The sequence below is a fragment of the Molossus molossus genome, unplaced genomic scaffold (assembly GCF_014108415.1).
Source record: "Molossus molossus isolate mMolMol1 unplaced genomic scaffold, mMolMol1.p scaffold_m16_p_8, whole genome shotgun sequence".
In the NCBI taxonomy this organism is placed as follows: domain Eukaryota; kingdom Metazoa; phylum Chordata; class Mammalia; order Chiroptera; family Molossidae; genus Molossus; species Molossus molossus.
In genome coordinates this window covers 107,732,842-107,749,375 of record NW_023425402.1, presented here as the reverse complement: position 1 = coordinate 107,749,375, position 16,534 = coordinate 107,732,842, and the positions used below count along the sequence as shown (strand labels likewise).

The 16,534-nt window shown below is 45.7% G+C and overlaps 1 protein-coding gene across 1 annotated transcript in view; it reads left to right on the top strand.

The window, feature by feature from the left end:
* The window catches only part of PRKN (parkin RBR E3 ubiquitin protein ligase), a 1,054,158-nt gene that overhangs the window by 703,321 nt on the left and 334,303 nt on the right, over window positions 1-16,534 (top strand). The window contains exon 7 of the mRNA XM_036249419.1: window positions 5,832-5,968. Within this exon, the coding sequence (XP_036105312.1) occupies window positions 5,832-5,968 (137 nt within the window). The remainder of the gene's footprint in view (window positions 1-5,831; window positions 5,969-16,534) is intronic.

Genomic DNA, 16,534 nt, shown 5'->3' with positions numbered 1-16,534 from the left:
CCGTGTTGGAGACTGTCAGCCGAGCAGGGGGCATTAGTAGGTAATGTTGCTAACGTAGATGAAATGAAAATACGTTTTACTTCCCGAGATTTTGGTCATCCATCTATTGTTTAAAAGCTGTCTCTAACTAAAAGAGATTTCAGGTGACGGTCGTTAAGATCAATTCAAGTCGCTTAATGGTGTAACTTTCGTCCTCTAATTATTTGTATCTAATCAAATGCTTTGCCGAGCTCCCAGGAGTCCCAGTTGCTCGTGGACCCGGGTGTGCGGAGCCCTGGAGCGCGCTAGCTGGGGCGTGGCCTCCGTTGTGCGGCTCAGAGACGGCGAGGGCACCGCCAGGCCTCCAGGGTCAGGTTGGGCTGGCTACACGGAAGGACTGACCGTCCCGCGAGTGATGGCATTTACTTCCATCTCCTCCATGATTTGCAGTTAATACTTTTTATTCTAACTTGCATTGCTTTTCCTTGCAGTTTGGAAGAGTCTGACATGCATGTGCATCTAATTTTGCTGTTCTCTGGGTGGATGAAGAGGCCGCCCCCTGGCTAGCTTGGCACCTCCTTCTGCTTTCACAGCTCCTGTCTCTTCTCCTGACCTGGGAGGTTCTCCACCTGCAGTCCCTGGAATCTCGCTTCTCCTTCAGATGCCCTGCTTTCTCCAGTTCTTCTGTGACCTGCTGCTGAGTGTGGTCTCGCCCTCCTCCGCGCCTACCTTGGTTACATCGCTGCATGCAGGCAGAATTATTCCAAAGCGCGAGTGTGAGCTCTCTCCTGCGGTCGGTGGTCAGGAGTTTGGGAGCACTTTAGCTGGATGGAGGTGCAGTCAGGTCTGTGGTCACCCCAGGGCTTGCCGGGGGCACCTGCCTCAGAGACGTGGCTGCTGAGTCACAGCTGGCTGATGGCAAGTGGCTTCCGTCCCTTGCCACGGGGCCTTCTCCGTGGGCCAGCTTGAGGGTCCTTGCAGGTGGCTGTTCCCTCTCCTGGGGCACGTGGCCCCGGCGGAGAGCACGGCAGAAGCTGTGGAGTTTTCTGAGCTGGGTCTGGAAGCACACGTGCCGTGTCTCCGTGTGCCCTGTGGTAACTCAGGTCAGTCCGCTGATGCGTGGAAGGGAAGGGGGTGAATGCCGGGAGGTGAGGTCCCAGGGGAACAGAACACACCTGCGGCCGCTGAGCACGGAGCCTGTTGTCTCCCTGTCGCTCGAACATTCTTAGAATATTCCTCCCTGTGTCCCCATCGCGTGCCCCTCCCCTGCGCCCCTCATGAGGCCCCTATTTCCTGTAGAGGTTAGACATGCTCCTTAGCTCCTCACACCTGAACACGCCCGGGCCACCGCCTTCGACATAGGCCGCGTCCGCCTGATAAGCCGGAATCACAGCCTCTCTCCCAGTGGGTTTAAGGAAGAGGTCTGTGTGGGCAGGAAGCAGGCGGACAAACAGACAGGGCTGGGCAGACAGGGAGAGAGGGGGAGAGAGCAAGAGGAACAGCAGATGGGCAGAGAGCAGGTTAAACGCACATTGATCACATGCACAGGAAAACGTCGTTGCTGTTTATGGGTGCCGGGGACTAATTTGCAGCGGTTCGAACGTGCGGAACACCGGGTAAGAGCTGCTGGCGTGACAGGGAGGCGCGACCTGCCTTATTTGGCCCAGTACGCGCTGAGGGAAGGCTGTCTGGGCCGCTCCTTTAATAAGTGCAGGGAGTCACTGCTCACAAATCACCCTTCACGGATGTCGAGTGCAGCGTTGATAAGTCCTTTTTCATGTGATCGAGAACTTTACGTAACCTTTGATTCATGCTCTGTGACCTGGCCCCTTGGAGTGCCATCACCTTCTAGATTGATCAATTAACATTTATATATCATTTGAGCAAAGGGCACAGACGACTGTCGGGAGGAACAAAGACCCGTGAGAAGACACGTCCCGGCATGCTGTCCTCAGAAATGTCACCGCCATCCATCTTCCCATTCCCGGGACCACCGGCACGCCGTAGCCAAGGCCCCTAGGAGCTCACTTCGAGTTACCAAAACGACCTCCAGACAGTTTGAATGACTTCCAGCTTCTCCCCCCAAACTTCCCCCGAATTCGGCTTACTGAAGCATCGCTCCCTTCCCGTGCTCGGAGCCTTCCATGAATCCCGTCACTCCACGCCACACGCGCCTGGTCTCCGAGAGTCCCTGCCGCCACTGTCCCTGACCAGGATCGTCTCTGTCCCCAACCTTTTCACCTTACCCCCCTCCATCCCGATGCATCTGCTCAGTCAGACCAGCTGATAACTGTTTTGTTCCAAGAATTCTTGTCGGTGTCTGTTTCCTCCCCGCCCAGAAACCACGCTTCTCTCCAGGGACCCCGAGTCACTCTCCCATTTGTTTAAATTCAGCTCAGGTGGAGCCCAGGACCTCGCCCTCACCTCCTCTCTGGACTTTTAGGCGCCGGGGGGTGGGGGGTGTCCACAGGGACCGCCTGCAGTGCTGTGTGCATCCGTGTGTCCCCAGACTGAGCTCTGAGTGTGCACAGGAGTGTTTCCCCGTTCGTACCAGTGATGACGACAGGTGTCCATCCCTCAGCGCCATGTTCCACAGGTGTTTTTGCAGTACCTCCGTTAGCCCAAGGGGGTGCTCAATAAAAAATAAATGACAATGTATGAATGGGGGCAGAGAAATTATAAAATAGAAACGTTCCATTCACGCGTCCACTGATGTAATCAATAACTTGACTGCATACCTGTCACATACCCAAGATGTGCTGGGTGGGGCATGGAAGGGTCATGACCGTGTCAATCAGGCACGGTCTCTCCTTTGTGGGGACTTCTATTCAATGTGCATCGCTAAGGCGACAACCACGAGATGCTTCGAAAGAAAGTGAGGTGCTGCCCGGAGCACCTTGCTCAGAACCGCGTGAGTGAACGGGCAGGAAAGGGGAAGGATCAATGACAAATTGGGCTCCAGAGGAAGTTTCTTGGGGGCCTTAAGTCTTGAATTGGTCCTTGAAGTTTGGGGTTTTGATTTAAATATAAAGGCTAGTCCTGTAGCACAGGAACGGGTGCCAGTGAGCAGGAGTCCCTGCGGTAGGAGCCCTGGAGGTGGTGCTGGGACAGGCCTGGGCCATGCAGCCGGAGTGGAGGGGCTGGGGGAGGGGCAGGAGGCAGGGGGAGGGGCAGGTTATTGCAGGAGCTCATAGTACCAGCTTCCCCCCGTCTTCCGGGTGGCATGCAGGGAGCTCATCGTGTGCTCCCCCTGTCCACGGAATGGTTTGCACTCATCTTGTCGCTGACTCGGATGGTTCATCTGTAGCCTTTCTCTGGGAGCCGTGCTCACCCTCACCTACGTTCTTCTTTTTCAGAGATAAGCGCTCTTACCTCATGACCAGACCAAGAAACCCTACTGACAGATCATTCCAGGCCAAGTGTGTACACAAGCTAGCGGTGACTCGATCATGTGTCTGTTAAAGGACATGCACATGTGTGTCTATTCTCCATATACCCACGCACCCTGTAGCTGCAGCTGTCGTGACGGATAGAAGCTGACCCCGCGGAGGTGGGGACAGAGTGCAGACTCCTCAGGGACTCGTCTGTTACTTTTGACGCCCTGCCAGTCGCCGTTTCTTTCTTTTCCGAGGTGGCCACGCGAGAACACGCGTGTGGTCTTCTCTGTCACCGACACAGCAGCTTCTCAAGGGTTCCCTACACACCGGCTTCTGGGAGGGACGTTCCCTGGAGGGCGACCCTCAGTCTCCGTTCTCCCCCCGTCCGGAGCCCATGGCACGTGCTGACCTTCCCCGGCCCCGGCTCCTTCCTGTTCGGTGAGCTGCTCCCACCGGTGCACCTGCGCGCTTTCCCGTCTCCTCTCTCAGGCACACCTTCTCCGGAGCCGTCTAGGTGTCTCTATGGTTATTTTATGTTATTATTTTGTATGATGATTACTGATGTTAGCTGCTATAATGGGTCGATCCTAAAGGGGTCTCAGGTCCTGGTCCCACGAGCTTCTCAAGCTGCCCTGGTCCTTTTGCCATAAACATTTCAGAGAGGGACCGGGAGATGCCCAGTGGCCCAGCTGGATGCCAGTCCGTGTGCTGTGGGTTGTCTAGATGTTCTGAGTTCTTTTGGACCATGTTTTAACAGAAGTGCAAAACTATACATGGTATCTGTACGTGGAAGAGAGCTCTTTCCAGTCTTCCTGCTAGCAATAGGGATGGGAAAGGACACACGTCCAGACCATTGGCTGCTTCTGGGGGACACTGATGGGCGTCAGGTGCTCACGGGGTCATTGCTAAGCTTTCTTCAACCTGGTTATTCACAGGAACATTTTTACAAATGCTCACATTTTCTCCCGTGTTTCCGTGTGTTGATAGCAGATTAGCGGTCTATACAGGGTTAATCGACCAAGTCGCTAAAGCCAGAATGGGCAGTATTTCTCACAGAACCTGACCGGGGGAGAGAGGATAAAATACAGCAGCTCGTGGGGTCACAGAGAATGAATAAGCTGTGTAGTGTTACATTGTATCATCTTCAAGGGGAAAGTGTTACAAGGGGAAAGGTGGACAGAACACAGTCAATGCTTAATTGCAAAAGGTCCTGAGAGGACTTCATGGGGTCAGACTCAGGAAGTGCAAACGATAAACATATTTAGGGACACTCTGGTCCAGATTCGGCTGACCATTGTCCTAGAGATCTGTGACATTAAAATATCAAGGGTGTTTTTTCCATTTTGTTCTGTATTAGCTATTGCTTTGAAAAAAGTGGGAAAACAGATTTTAAAAAATATTTCAATTGTTAAGAAATTATCTTTTAGTAATATTAATGTTTGATATCAGTTTTTCTGGGAACAGACTTTTGAAGAACACAGTCCTGTTAGGAATGGTGTGTGAAATGAAAAATATTTTGTGTTTTATTATCATTACATAGAGAATAGGCTTATCTAAATAAATTCCAATGACTTTTTTACTATTAAAATTGCCTTGGGGCTGATTTCAAATTAATATATTCAATTTGTCTCATTTTCGTCATAAAATGATATGGTTCTTTTGCTAGCAAAAATACATAGTTATTCAGGAGACTTTTTTTTTTTCCTTACAGAGTGTTTTAAAGGAATCCAAATTTTTAGGACTTGTGTATATCAATTTATAGTAAACTCCTAATCTTAATTTAAGAAACTCGATATTTGGGTGGGCTAGGGGTAGCAAAAGAGACAAAATCTGACCATCAAAGATTCTCTGCTAAATCATCTTTCATTTAGAAATCATCTCTTTCTACTTGCTGTGAATATGAGCGCCTGTTTAACCTAACTGCTTTGGCAATAGTGATTTTTCTTTTGACTCTGGGGAAGTTCAGATTCTATGTATTGCTATAATGAACTTCAGGGGAGACCTTCCGACGCCTCTGCCATGGGAGTCTCAGTGTCAAGTGCGCAGTGCCTGCCTTCCAGGGACCACAGTCTCTGAGAGGAGAGACATCAATACCATGATGTGATGACGGTTCGACAGAAACGCGTGTGCGTGTAGGGGGTGGTTAGTGGGCTAAGGGGAAATTATGAGTCAGGGAAGGCTTCTGGAAAGAGGGTGGACCAGAGCTCTCAGGTTTGAACAGCTGATTGGTAAGTCTGTCCACATGGAACATAAAGTTAGGGACGCAGTGTTCTGCGTGGTCACTGGTGCGCGTCCAGTTTTGCAGACCTGGACCTGTCAGATGGGTACGAGCTGGGTGCTGAGCAGGATGGTCTCCGCAGAGCGTGCACCCAGAGCCCCACGGGACTGTGAGGTGTCCCCCCCACCCCCACCCCTACCTGTAGTGCGGTTGCCTTTCCACCTCAAAGTGCTGCAGAAATGTCTTTGTCTTTGCAGGAGCCCGGTGCTGGTTTTCCAGTGCAACTACCGCCACGTGATTTGCTTGGACTGTTTCCACTTATACTGCGTGACCAGACTTAACGACCGGCAGTTTGTCCATGACCCTCAGCTCGGCTACTCTCTGCCTTGTGTGGGTAAGTCTGGCACATGTGCCCGCTCTTTCCGTGCTGGTTCAGAACAGGAGAGCTGCTGATGCAAAACCGTCTTAGGGACGGCCAGGCCCATGCTGAGGGTTGAACATTCAAATGTCTGTCTGATCACTGGGGCCAAGAAACATTAATATTGGGATCATTAAAAAAAAGCACAAAACTGTATGGTATGAAAGAACTGTGTTGAACTAGAAGATGAAAAGTCTGCATAAAGGCATTGAAGTTTTTTAAAATGCAATATTATTCAGCCAAAGCACATACCGTGTGTCCCTGGATTCACTCTGGGGGTACAGATCTATCGCTCAGATCTGGAGCAGGGCTGCCCAGGAGGTTCGGGCGAGCGGTCCCGCCGTTGCCGATGTTCAGCACGTGCACTTATGTATGAAACAACACATATTAAAAAGACATGAAAGAAGAATGAGATAAAGCTGAAATATTTAAGATTTGAATATTTTTAAAATCTTTCAACATTTACAAATCATCTTTTTACTTGCACTAGATTATTATTATATGCGTTTTTAACTGAGGTGAGATTCATATAACATACAAATAACTGTTTTAAAGTACACAGTTTGGTGGCATTTTGGGCATTCACAGTGAAATGACCACCCAGCTCCCTCCAGTTTCAGAATGTTTTCAGTGCCCCAGAAAAATCGTCCGTATTCCTTAAGTTCACTCCCCACTCCCCGTGCCCCCCATTTCGTAACAACCACTGTGGTCTGCCTCTGGATTTGCCAGTTCTGGATACTTCATATAAAAGGAGTCATACAATATGTGACCTTTTGTGTCTGCCCTCTTTTCCTTGCAAAATGTTTCTGAAGTTCATCCAAGTTCTGGCGTGTATCTTTATTCCTTTTGATGGCTGAATAATATTCCATTATGTGGATATACCACTGTTTGTTTATCCACTCATTTGTGGATGGTTGTTTGCATTGTTTTTATCTTTTGGCTATTATGAATAATGCCAGGTCATATCGGAATTCTGTGTTTAACCCTTTGAATAACTACCAAATGCTTTTCCATAGCGGCCGCACCATTGTGCGCTCTCACCAGTAACTTATGGGGGTTTCTGTTTCTTCACCGCCTCACCAACACTTGTTATTTTTCTGTGTATTTTTTAATACTCATCCTCGTAAGTGTGAAGGGGTACTTCATTGTGGTTTTGATTTTCATTTCCTTAGTGACCAGTAGTGTTGAATGTCTTGTCATGTTTATTTGCCTTTTGAATATCTATTTGGCTAAATGCCTGTTCGAGTCCTTTGCGCATTTTAAATTGGGTTGTTTGCCTTGTTGTTGAGTAGTAAGCATTCTTTATATATTCTGGACACTAGAGCTTATGAGATGCATGAGTTCCAAACCTTTCTCCTATTCTGTAGGTTGGTGATAATGTCCCTTGATACACAAAAGTTTGAAATTTTGATGGAGTTCAATTTCTATATATTTTTTTCTGTTGCTGTTTGTGCATTTGGTATCAAATGTAAGACTCCATTGCCAAATCCAACGTCATGAAAATGACCCCTACACTTTGATTTAGTAGCTTAGCTCTTGTACTTAGGTCATCGGTTCATATACAGTGAGGTCCGCACCTCGTTATGTATTTGTTTGTAATGACTGCAGTGGGAGTAAATGTGCTCCGTCGACCTGGAATGTAGTGGTTGGAAATGATGCAACGCCTTCATGGAATGGCCAGGTGTCCGTTCAGTTTACTTCAATACTTAGTTTTCATGTTGACCAGAGCCGAGAACGTACCTCCAGATGATTTCAGAGATCTAAGTGGAAGCAGCTCGTTGCATCTCTGGCTTTGTAAACTGTGATACTTATTTTTCAAGTGTAACTGCTTCTAATGAAATGGTTTTTAAATTAAGATTTACGTAACACGTGTGTCAATATATTGTTAAGGAAAACTCACTGAAAGGCACTGTGCTTTTCTATTTTTAACAAAAGGGTTCAAAAGTCAGTGAAACATTTATTTGAAGTTTGGAAGTTTCTGTTTTTAATTTTTAATGAGTTCTTTGTTTTTTTGGTTTTTTTTTTTTTTTTTACTGATAAACCCTCTTCTTTCACAAAATCAAATAACATGGAAACATGTAAATATCCAGTTTCCAAAGTTCTCTTCATAGTCAAGGTACTTTAACAAATCAGTTCATTTCTCATTTTCAGCCCTTTTTGTTGCAGAAAAGTTTCAAACATACTAAGTAAAGAAAAATAGTAAAATCACCCCACTGGTACCCATTAGCCAGGTGTTTTCGAACAACAAGACTCTCCAGACTTTTCCTGCGATTCTTTCTCGATAGCCTGAGCCAGCCCCTGGTCTCCGCGCTCTGGTCCCGCTGTGGGTGGTGCTGTGCACAGTCCCGTAGCCTGCTGTGCTCGTTGTTTCTGGGCTGACACTGTTTCTGGACCTCGTTAGAAGATCTGGGAGACAAGCTTTAAAATGATAGGTATGGCCCTGGCTGGTTTGGGTCAGCTGTTGGAGCGTCGGCCTGTGGACCAGAGAATCCCGGGTTCGGTTCCCGCTAAGAGCACGTACCAAAAAAAAAAAAAAAAAAAGATAAGTAGATTCCTGGCCACTGTGCTTCAGTAGTTGGAGCGTTATTCCATGCACCCAAGGGTCTCAGGTTTGTTTACCAGTCAAGCCACATGCCCAGGTCGGGGTTTGGTCCCTAGATGGGTGTGTACAGGAGGCAACCAATGGACGTTTCTCACATCAATGTTTCTCTCTCTCTCCCTTCCTCTCTCTCTAAAATCAATTTAAAAAAATAAGTATAGGCTACAATGTTAGTTATGCTGACACTTCCATTTCAAATTCAGAGTTATGGAATTTTTACTTGAAATCATTAATCTTACAGTTGTTGCTTCTCAGCAAAAAATCCTGTTACTAGGTGATAACAACACAGTTACTCACTTGTCTTGTTGCAGCACACACACAACAGTATCAGTGTCAGAACACCAACACCATCACCAAAGTACGATCACACACTGAAAACAGTCTTTTCTCCGAGTTTGTCCCTGTAGGGATCACACAGTTACGTCACCAATCACAGACGTTTTATTTTTCTTCACATTGCTTTTAAATTTTATTTTATTGCAATAATTATGTAAAATATTGACGTAATTTCTAAGTCAAAGCCCTAAAATGAGTTACATGAAAAGAAACAGAGCTTTTATTCCTCTTCCCCTCACCATTCCTTTGCTCCCCCATAGGAAACCATTATTTGAAAATCTCCCAGTTTGTGTGCGTGTACACAGAGTACCGACACTGTGGCAGTTGACACACAACTGTGTCCTCCCCCTTAAGCAGAAAGGGGGTACCTGCGTGGTGTTCTCCGCCTTGCTTCCCCTCCTCTGCACTTTGTGTTAAATCCTGGTGATCACCCCCTAATAATAGAGAGGTATTTTCTTCATTACAAAACCAGCATCATTGAATTCCACTATGTGTATATACCTTCCTTTTTCCTTATTGGTGAACACTTGGTTTTCATTTTTCTGTTACAAGTATTTCTACAACCAGTAGGCTTGTGTGCACATGGCTTTGCCTAGTTTTGTCAGAGTGCCGCTGAGGTAAACGCCTAAACGCGAGGCTGACTGTAGGGAAGGGAAATGGTATTTAGTTTGGGTTCCCAGTTCCCCTCCCGCAGCCGCGTACTTCCCGCCCCCCACAGCAGTTCCTCCACTGTCTCCCCAACGGGGTAGTGAAGACTTGGCTATTTTCATCCAGTCTCGTGCTTGAGAAATGGTATTTCCAGAGTTCTTATTTTCCTATTTTGAACAAGGTTGAGTGCCTTTCATAAGCTTAAGATCCTTTTACATTTCTCCTTCTCAATCCTTTTGAAAATATCACCTTTTCCTCAAGGGACAGGTTAAGTGAATCTATTGAATTTTTTTTTTTTTTTCAAGAACACTCTCCATATAGCAAGCACACTATTGACATTTCCTTACAGTCACAGGAGAGGTTAACAATGTTGAATCACTTATAATTTTTTAGAGAATGTATGAAAACTGGCTTTCATTTTGCTGGGTGTTTTTTTGTTTTTGTTTTTGGCCACAAGGTAACTAACAACCTCTCTATGAGACAAAAGATCGGCAGGCTCAAGCACTATCTCATTGAAATGCAGTCTATGTATAGATTGTAATATCGTGTAGCTATATTTTAAGTACCTTTAAGATAGTTTTTTAATTAACCTTGTCAATGACATGCTTAGAACTCTGTGTACTCCTCAGCTCAACTTCTTTGTTTTAATAGTGAGGCAGGGAATGAATGACTTTTATTTTTATTTATTTATTTTGTTTACAGTCAGTAGCAGGCAGAAATATTTTAAGTAAGGATATTCGTCAGAGTGTTATATCACATATTAAGCTTTGAAAATAATCTGTAATTTCATCGATGGGATAATGTAAGATAAACAGTGGCATCAACATGTACTGGAAAAGGACACTTTCAATGGAATTGGGTGACTGAGCTTAGACCAAAACACATAAGTACACATGAAACAACAATACCAACTACAGATTTATAGAGAAGATACTTCAAGGAAATTATCGTATCCGGAAAGTGGAATTATAGTCACTTCAATTTTTAGAAACTTCACACTTGTCTTTTATGAATCTTCCACAAATCATGTGTGATTATATAAACAGGAAAAGTACATGCTATTTAGTTTTAGAATTTGAGATCCTTTTATTTATCTAAAAGGAGCTCAGAAAAGACTTTAAAAATAGAGGCCCATGATTCGACATCTGGACTAACATTTACTTGCATGGCCCAGACTTGATTATCACAGACCAGCATTGTTGACATATTCAGGCAGATATTTCAGGCTATTTGTTATTATTTGTCATTTATTTTATTGACATCTGCAAAAGAGTCTTGGAACAGTTTAAACCCAGACTTTAGAAGTCCTGTATGTCAGGTGCATTCCCTCACGTTTAGGTAGCTCTTTAGTTTCCCAACACTGTCACCTCTGTTTTCTAAAATCCCAAATCACAGAAATACACAGGAATGACTTTTAAATATGCTGCTCTCTATTTTTTTCTGTGCAGTTCTTTGAAATATCTTTTTGTAAATGTACCTACCTCATTACTGGTATTTAAGATAGTCCTTCATAAAGAAATCAAACCTTACTTTTATTTTTAAAATGCCACTTACTATTGACACGTTCCTCCTTCCAAGTTCAACAGCAGCAAGCAGGAACTCCCCGTTTAGATACTTTGTTACCGAAAGCGAGTGTAGCAGACCACCAGGAGCCAAGCAGGGTAGAAACAGCTGCACTGCCATTCAGTGTGTGGCCGCCCTCCAACCATTTAACTCCTTCATTCCACACTGTGTCTTCACATCGTCAACGGTGTCTTAATGTGTACAGTAGTCCCCCTTATCCACGGTTTCTCCTCCTAAGTTTTCGTTATCCCCGGTCAACTACAGTCTGAACATACTCACTGGAAGAATTCCAGAAATGAACAATTCCTAAAGCCTAAGTTGTGCGCCATTCTACGTAGCAAGACGAAATCTTGCACCCTCCCGCTTTATCCCCCGGAGCTGAATGAGTCACTCCTGTTCCAGGTCCCCAAACCACATGTGCTACCCTCCCGGTAGTCACTTAGTTGCTGCTGATAGCATCACAGGGCTTGTGTTCAAGTCACCCTTATTTTATTCAATAATGGCCCCAAAGTGCAAAAGGAGTGATGCTGGCATTTTGGATGTGCCACAAAGAAGCCACAAAGTGCTTCCTTTAAGTTAAAAGATGAGTCTGGTACAATAAGATCATAAGACCCTTTGAGACAGGGAAGGAGGGAGGGAAGGAGAGAGAGAGAGAGAGACAGAGAGAGACAAAGACAGAGAGAAAGGCCTAATTTATAAATTAAATTCCACCAGAGATTTGTATGTATGGGAGAAATCATAGTATATAGGTTCAGTAATATCCATAATTCTGGGAACATGTGGCCATGGATGGGGGACCACCGTATTTCAAAGATACTCACGCATCACAAAATATACTTTAGTTTGTCACGATATTGTCTGTCATGTACTATTTCAGCCTTTTCTTCTTTCTGTGACTCAAATTATGTTTTCTCCGTGTTAGGTAAAAAGAGACTTTCAGATGTTATCATATAATTTATTTTTATTTTTTTAAATGAAAACAGACCGGATTGCCTTGCGCCTGTGCTCCACAGAGACGCGCTCCTCATTTATGACTTGCTTGATTTTTAAATGTCTTGCTAAGTGTAATGGCTTCACGCCCAACTTAGTTTATATCTCAGGGCCTATTATATACTCAAGGTGAGGTTCACTGTCAGGGATAACGGCACCTCACTTCATCAGTCTGTCATTTTCTCTTTGGGCTCATGCTGGCTTTATTAGTACTACCCTGAGTTAATGGTTTCTTTGCAGGAACCTTGAATCGCCTTATGTCACTTATGTGATTTAACAGAGTTAGTTAAGTTAAATGAGATCATTTATCCATAATTCTTTTAGCCAAGCACAGGTAATCTGCAAAAGGGAACTGAGAAGAGAGGGCCGCTCTCTGAGTCTCTGTGGTAGGACTCCCACTGTTCCTGTAGGATGTCCCCGCACAGTTGATGACACAAAGTCACCTGACATACACCTGCTCTGAGAGGTACCAGTACCAGCCTGTACATTCTCAGTGAAGCTTAATTTTTTCGTATTCAAATAATACCTGTATAAGCCCAAATAATACCTTCAATAAACCAATGACTCAGCGCACATCCTGGGATATACACAGAACGTCGGAGGAGCTGAGTTTGAATTCTGTCACTGAGACCAAATACCTCTGTAACACAGGGCAGTCACTTAATGTTGGTGAAATTTGCTTTCACTCTAAGATAAAATTTCATACGTTGTTATGGGGTGAATTAAAATAGTGCCATTTAAAATGTCTTTAGGTTACATGCTAAAGACAGCACAAAATGAATATTTGCTTTTGTTATTTTGGTTTTGACATAAGCACCTATTCCTATGGACAGTACCTGTAATGTGTGTGTGCATATATGTGAATATTCATGGAGGGGCATGTATTTAGACATTCCTTAACTGTAGGCTGGCATTTTCTATAGCTCAATGCAGAAATCAACCAATTAGCAGGCCCTGTGTACCTATCCATCTATCGGGCCAACTTCCCCTTGGTTTATTTGACGTCACCTTGATTCATAGAGTGTAGACTAAGACATAAAATAAAGTGGTAATAATACAGAATTAGAAGATCAAAGTTTTTCAAACTATAAGTAGAAAGAGCAGACTGTTAGGAACAAGAATTGGTTCAGCCCATGTTATTTCCGTGGCACATTCGAGAAGCCTGAAACTCCGATCAGAACGAATGTGTGCACCCCCATGTTCATAGCAGCGCTGTTTACAATTGCTAAGATCTGGAAACAGCCCAGGTGCTATCAGCAGATGAGTGGATAACAAAGCTTGGTACATTTACACAATGGAATACTATGCAACCATAAAAAAGAAAGATCTCTTACCCGTTGAGATGACAGAAGAGACCTGGAGAGTATTATGCTGAGAGAAACAAGCTGGTCAGAGAAAGACAAGTATCACATGATCTCACTTATCTGTGGAATCTAATGAACAAAATAAGCTGATGAACAAAACAGATCCAGAGACACAAAAGTATGGAATTGACTGAGAAACCTCAGAGGGAAGGGGGTGGAGCTGGGAAGAGAGAAACTAAAAAGCTTATAGGCATATATGCATAACCCATGGACACAGACAACAGTGAAGGTGGGGGGGGAGGGTCAATGGGGAACAAAAGGAGGGACGTCTGTAATATTTTCAACATTAAAGATACAGTTTTAAAAAGAGAATACTGGAATACTGCGGGGTGAATTTAAAGCTTCTGTCTGGCCCCTGGTGTGACTCAGTGGATTGAGCTCGTCCCATGTACCCGGAGGTCCTGGTTCCATTCCCTGTCGGGCACATGCCGGGATTGCAGGCTAGAACCTCAGGAGGGTGTGCAGGAGGCGGCTGATCCATGTTGATGCTTCTCTCTCTCTCCCTCTCTCTAAAACGTCAAAAAAAATTTTTTTTTTCATTAAGAGAAAAGATTGTATCAATGTCAATGAATCATTTTAAATTATTTTTATCCTCACCCCAGGACATTTTCCATTTTTTTGTTCAGATAGAGTGGGAGGGAGAGAGAGAAGAGAGAGAGAGAGAGAGAAACATCGATGTGAAAGGGACACATCGAGTGATTGCCACCCACTCGACCCATCCAGGTCCGGGGACAAACTGCAACCAAGGTATATGCCCTTAGCGGGAACCGAACCCGGGTCTCTCTGGACCGCAGGCCGACGCTCCAACCGCTGAGACAAACTGGCCAGGGCTCAACGAATCATATTAATAAGACTTAAGTGATACGTATGAAAATCAAAAAGAATGGTTGATTCCATAAAGGAACTAAGAGTTGAAAGGCGAGCTTTGGGGGAGCTGGATCACCCCCCGTGGCTCGAATCTGTGTGGGTTCTGTACAGGAAGGTGGGTGCGTGGCTGGTCATGTCGACCAGGCGCCTGAACCTCCCCTCGGGCTCACGGCCACCTCGGCAGTTCTGTGTGAAATCACTGGACCTCAAAACCAGGCCCCGGTGTTATCTTGGATTTGGGGGCGCTTAGGAGCGGACCTGATTGACTTCTCTGAAGACATACCCATTTACCTTTCCGCCATGCCGGTTGAAAATGCCTACCAAGTGGTTTCAGTCACCTGCGCTGTCTACTAGCTATTTTTGGAGTACAATTCTTCCAAGATTTATGTATGTATTAAGGGGCATTTCATTCCTAACGCGATAGCTTCCTTTCATGGACAGACTTCATGTTTAATGACAGGAGATGGTTTCTCCAGCACTGAAATCTACTCCTCGACTTTTCGGATCTGGGGGGTTTGGATGAGGCCGTAATGGGGCGGATTCATTAGTTAATAAGTATTGAAATTTGCCTGATGGCTGTGTTCCTACTTTGACATAGACCAAAGGGCTTTTTGTTGCCCACCAACTAGAATGGGCTGTCCTGCTTGGGTGTGGGGGGCATGGGTACTATTCAGGGTGCATACAAAGTAGGTATCCCGCTGGCGCAGAGCATGGCTCCAGTCCCCTCTTCCACACTTCATGAGAAGCACAGCTACTTAACCCCACCCTTGCCCCAGGCCACAAAACAGCCCTCCCCAAATTTCATTGTTTAGTGTCTCCAGAACCTGGCAGATAATTATTCACTAGTGTTTGAATTGAGACATTAGGAGAAAAACGGCTGAGATCAGATTTCTGGGACCAGTAACCTATCAAGAACAGAGGCTATAAGTAGAATTAGCGAACCACGCAGGGCCCACAGAAGCCAAGAACGCACTAGATGAAGCATTTCTTTCTACTGCAAATGGCCCACATACCAATGCCTTGCCAACAGTGTCCGTGTAGAATCACCATTTCTCCATAAACGTCTAATACTGCTTACCACCAACACAGTAAGATACTCTGTTCCCCGCTACGCTAGTCTTTGAAACCTCCTTCAAGCTCTTTAAGCTAAGCACCTTCAAAGCTCAGTTTTAGACTTCCACATTCTTCAAGGTGTGGCTGGTCAACAGCAAACCAACCTTTTTCTTAGCGATTATGATGAACAGTTAAAAGTTGTGTAAGATGCCTTCCCAGTCAGTACAAATCCCCCTTCCTTTGAGCATCTCACTCGATGAGAAATTATGTCACGCGTCACATGAGTAGGGTGCCCAACTTGATTTCCCGGAGAGTAAAGATGAGTCGTGATCAGAGCTGTTACTGAACACTTACTGGATCTAAAGTGCCTCAGAGACTCACTTGGTCCCCAGAAAGGCCCGTTGACGTGGGTGTTGTCATTCATTCCGTCTCGTAGATGGAGCATCGGGGAGTCACAGAAGTTCATTCCACTGCACGTGGTCGTGCGGCTGGTCAGTCCCACAGCCTGTGCTTGGTCGGGGCCGCTAGCCGTGGCCCTGGCACGTGCCCACCGTGGCCCTGGCATGTGCCCACCGTCACTGCAGAGACAGCCGGCGGTGGGAGGCGCTATACCTTTGAAGCTTCTACAGAAAAGAAAGTCAGGGAAGAGCATCTCTGATTTTTTAGCACGTTTTCCATATTTGAACCAACAGGAAACTTGAAAAAGGAGGACTTATTCTTGGTTTTCAGAAGAAGAGGAGGCACGGGCTGCTTGGTACCCAGCACCCCTGCTCTGGGAAGTGCAGAGCTAGGATTCGAATCCAGGTGGACCACAAAGCAACCCCTCCCCCCGCGTGCCCGCCGGCTGCTCCTGGACAGGTTCTCAGGCCTCCAGGTGCATTTCAGTGACGCTCTTTACAAATCCCAGCGCCCTGGCCACGCCTCAGGCCGCCCAGGGGTGGCTCCCAGTATTTGTTCAAGTTCCCCAGTTTGAAAGTTGGAGAACTTCCACCCGGTGAGCGTTCCACAGGCCACGAGGGGAGCAAGAGTGTTCATGAGTGTGGAAGGACCCTCTCTGCCCATGTCTGCTTTCTCCTTGAGTGATTAGATTTGCTAGTCAGGGTAGGTTTTCAGTAAATGTTG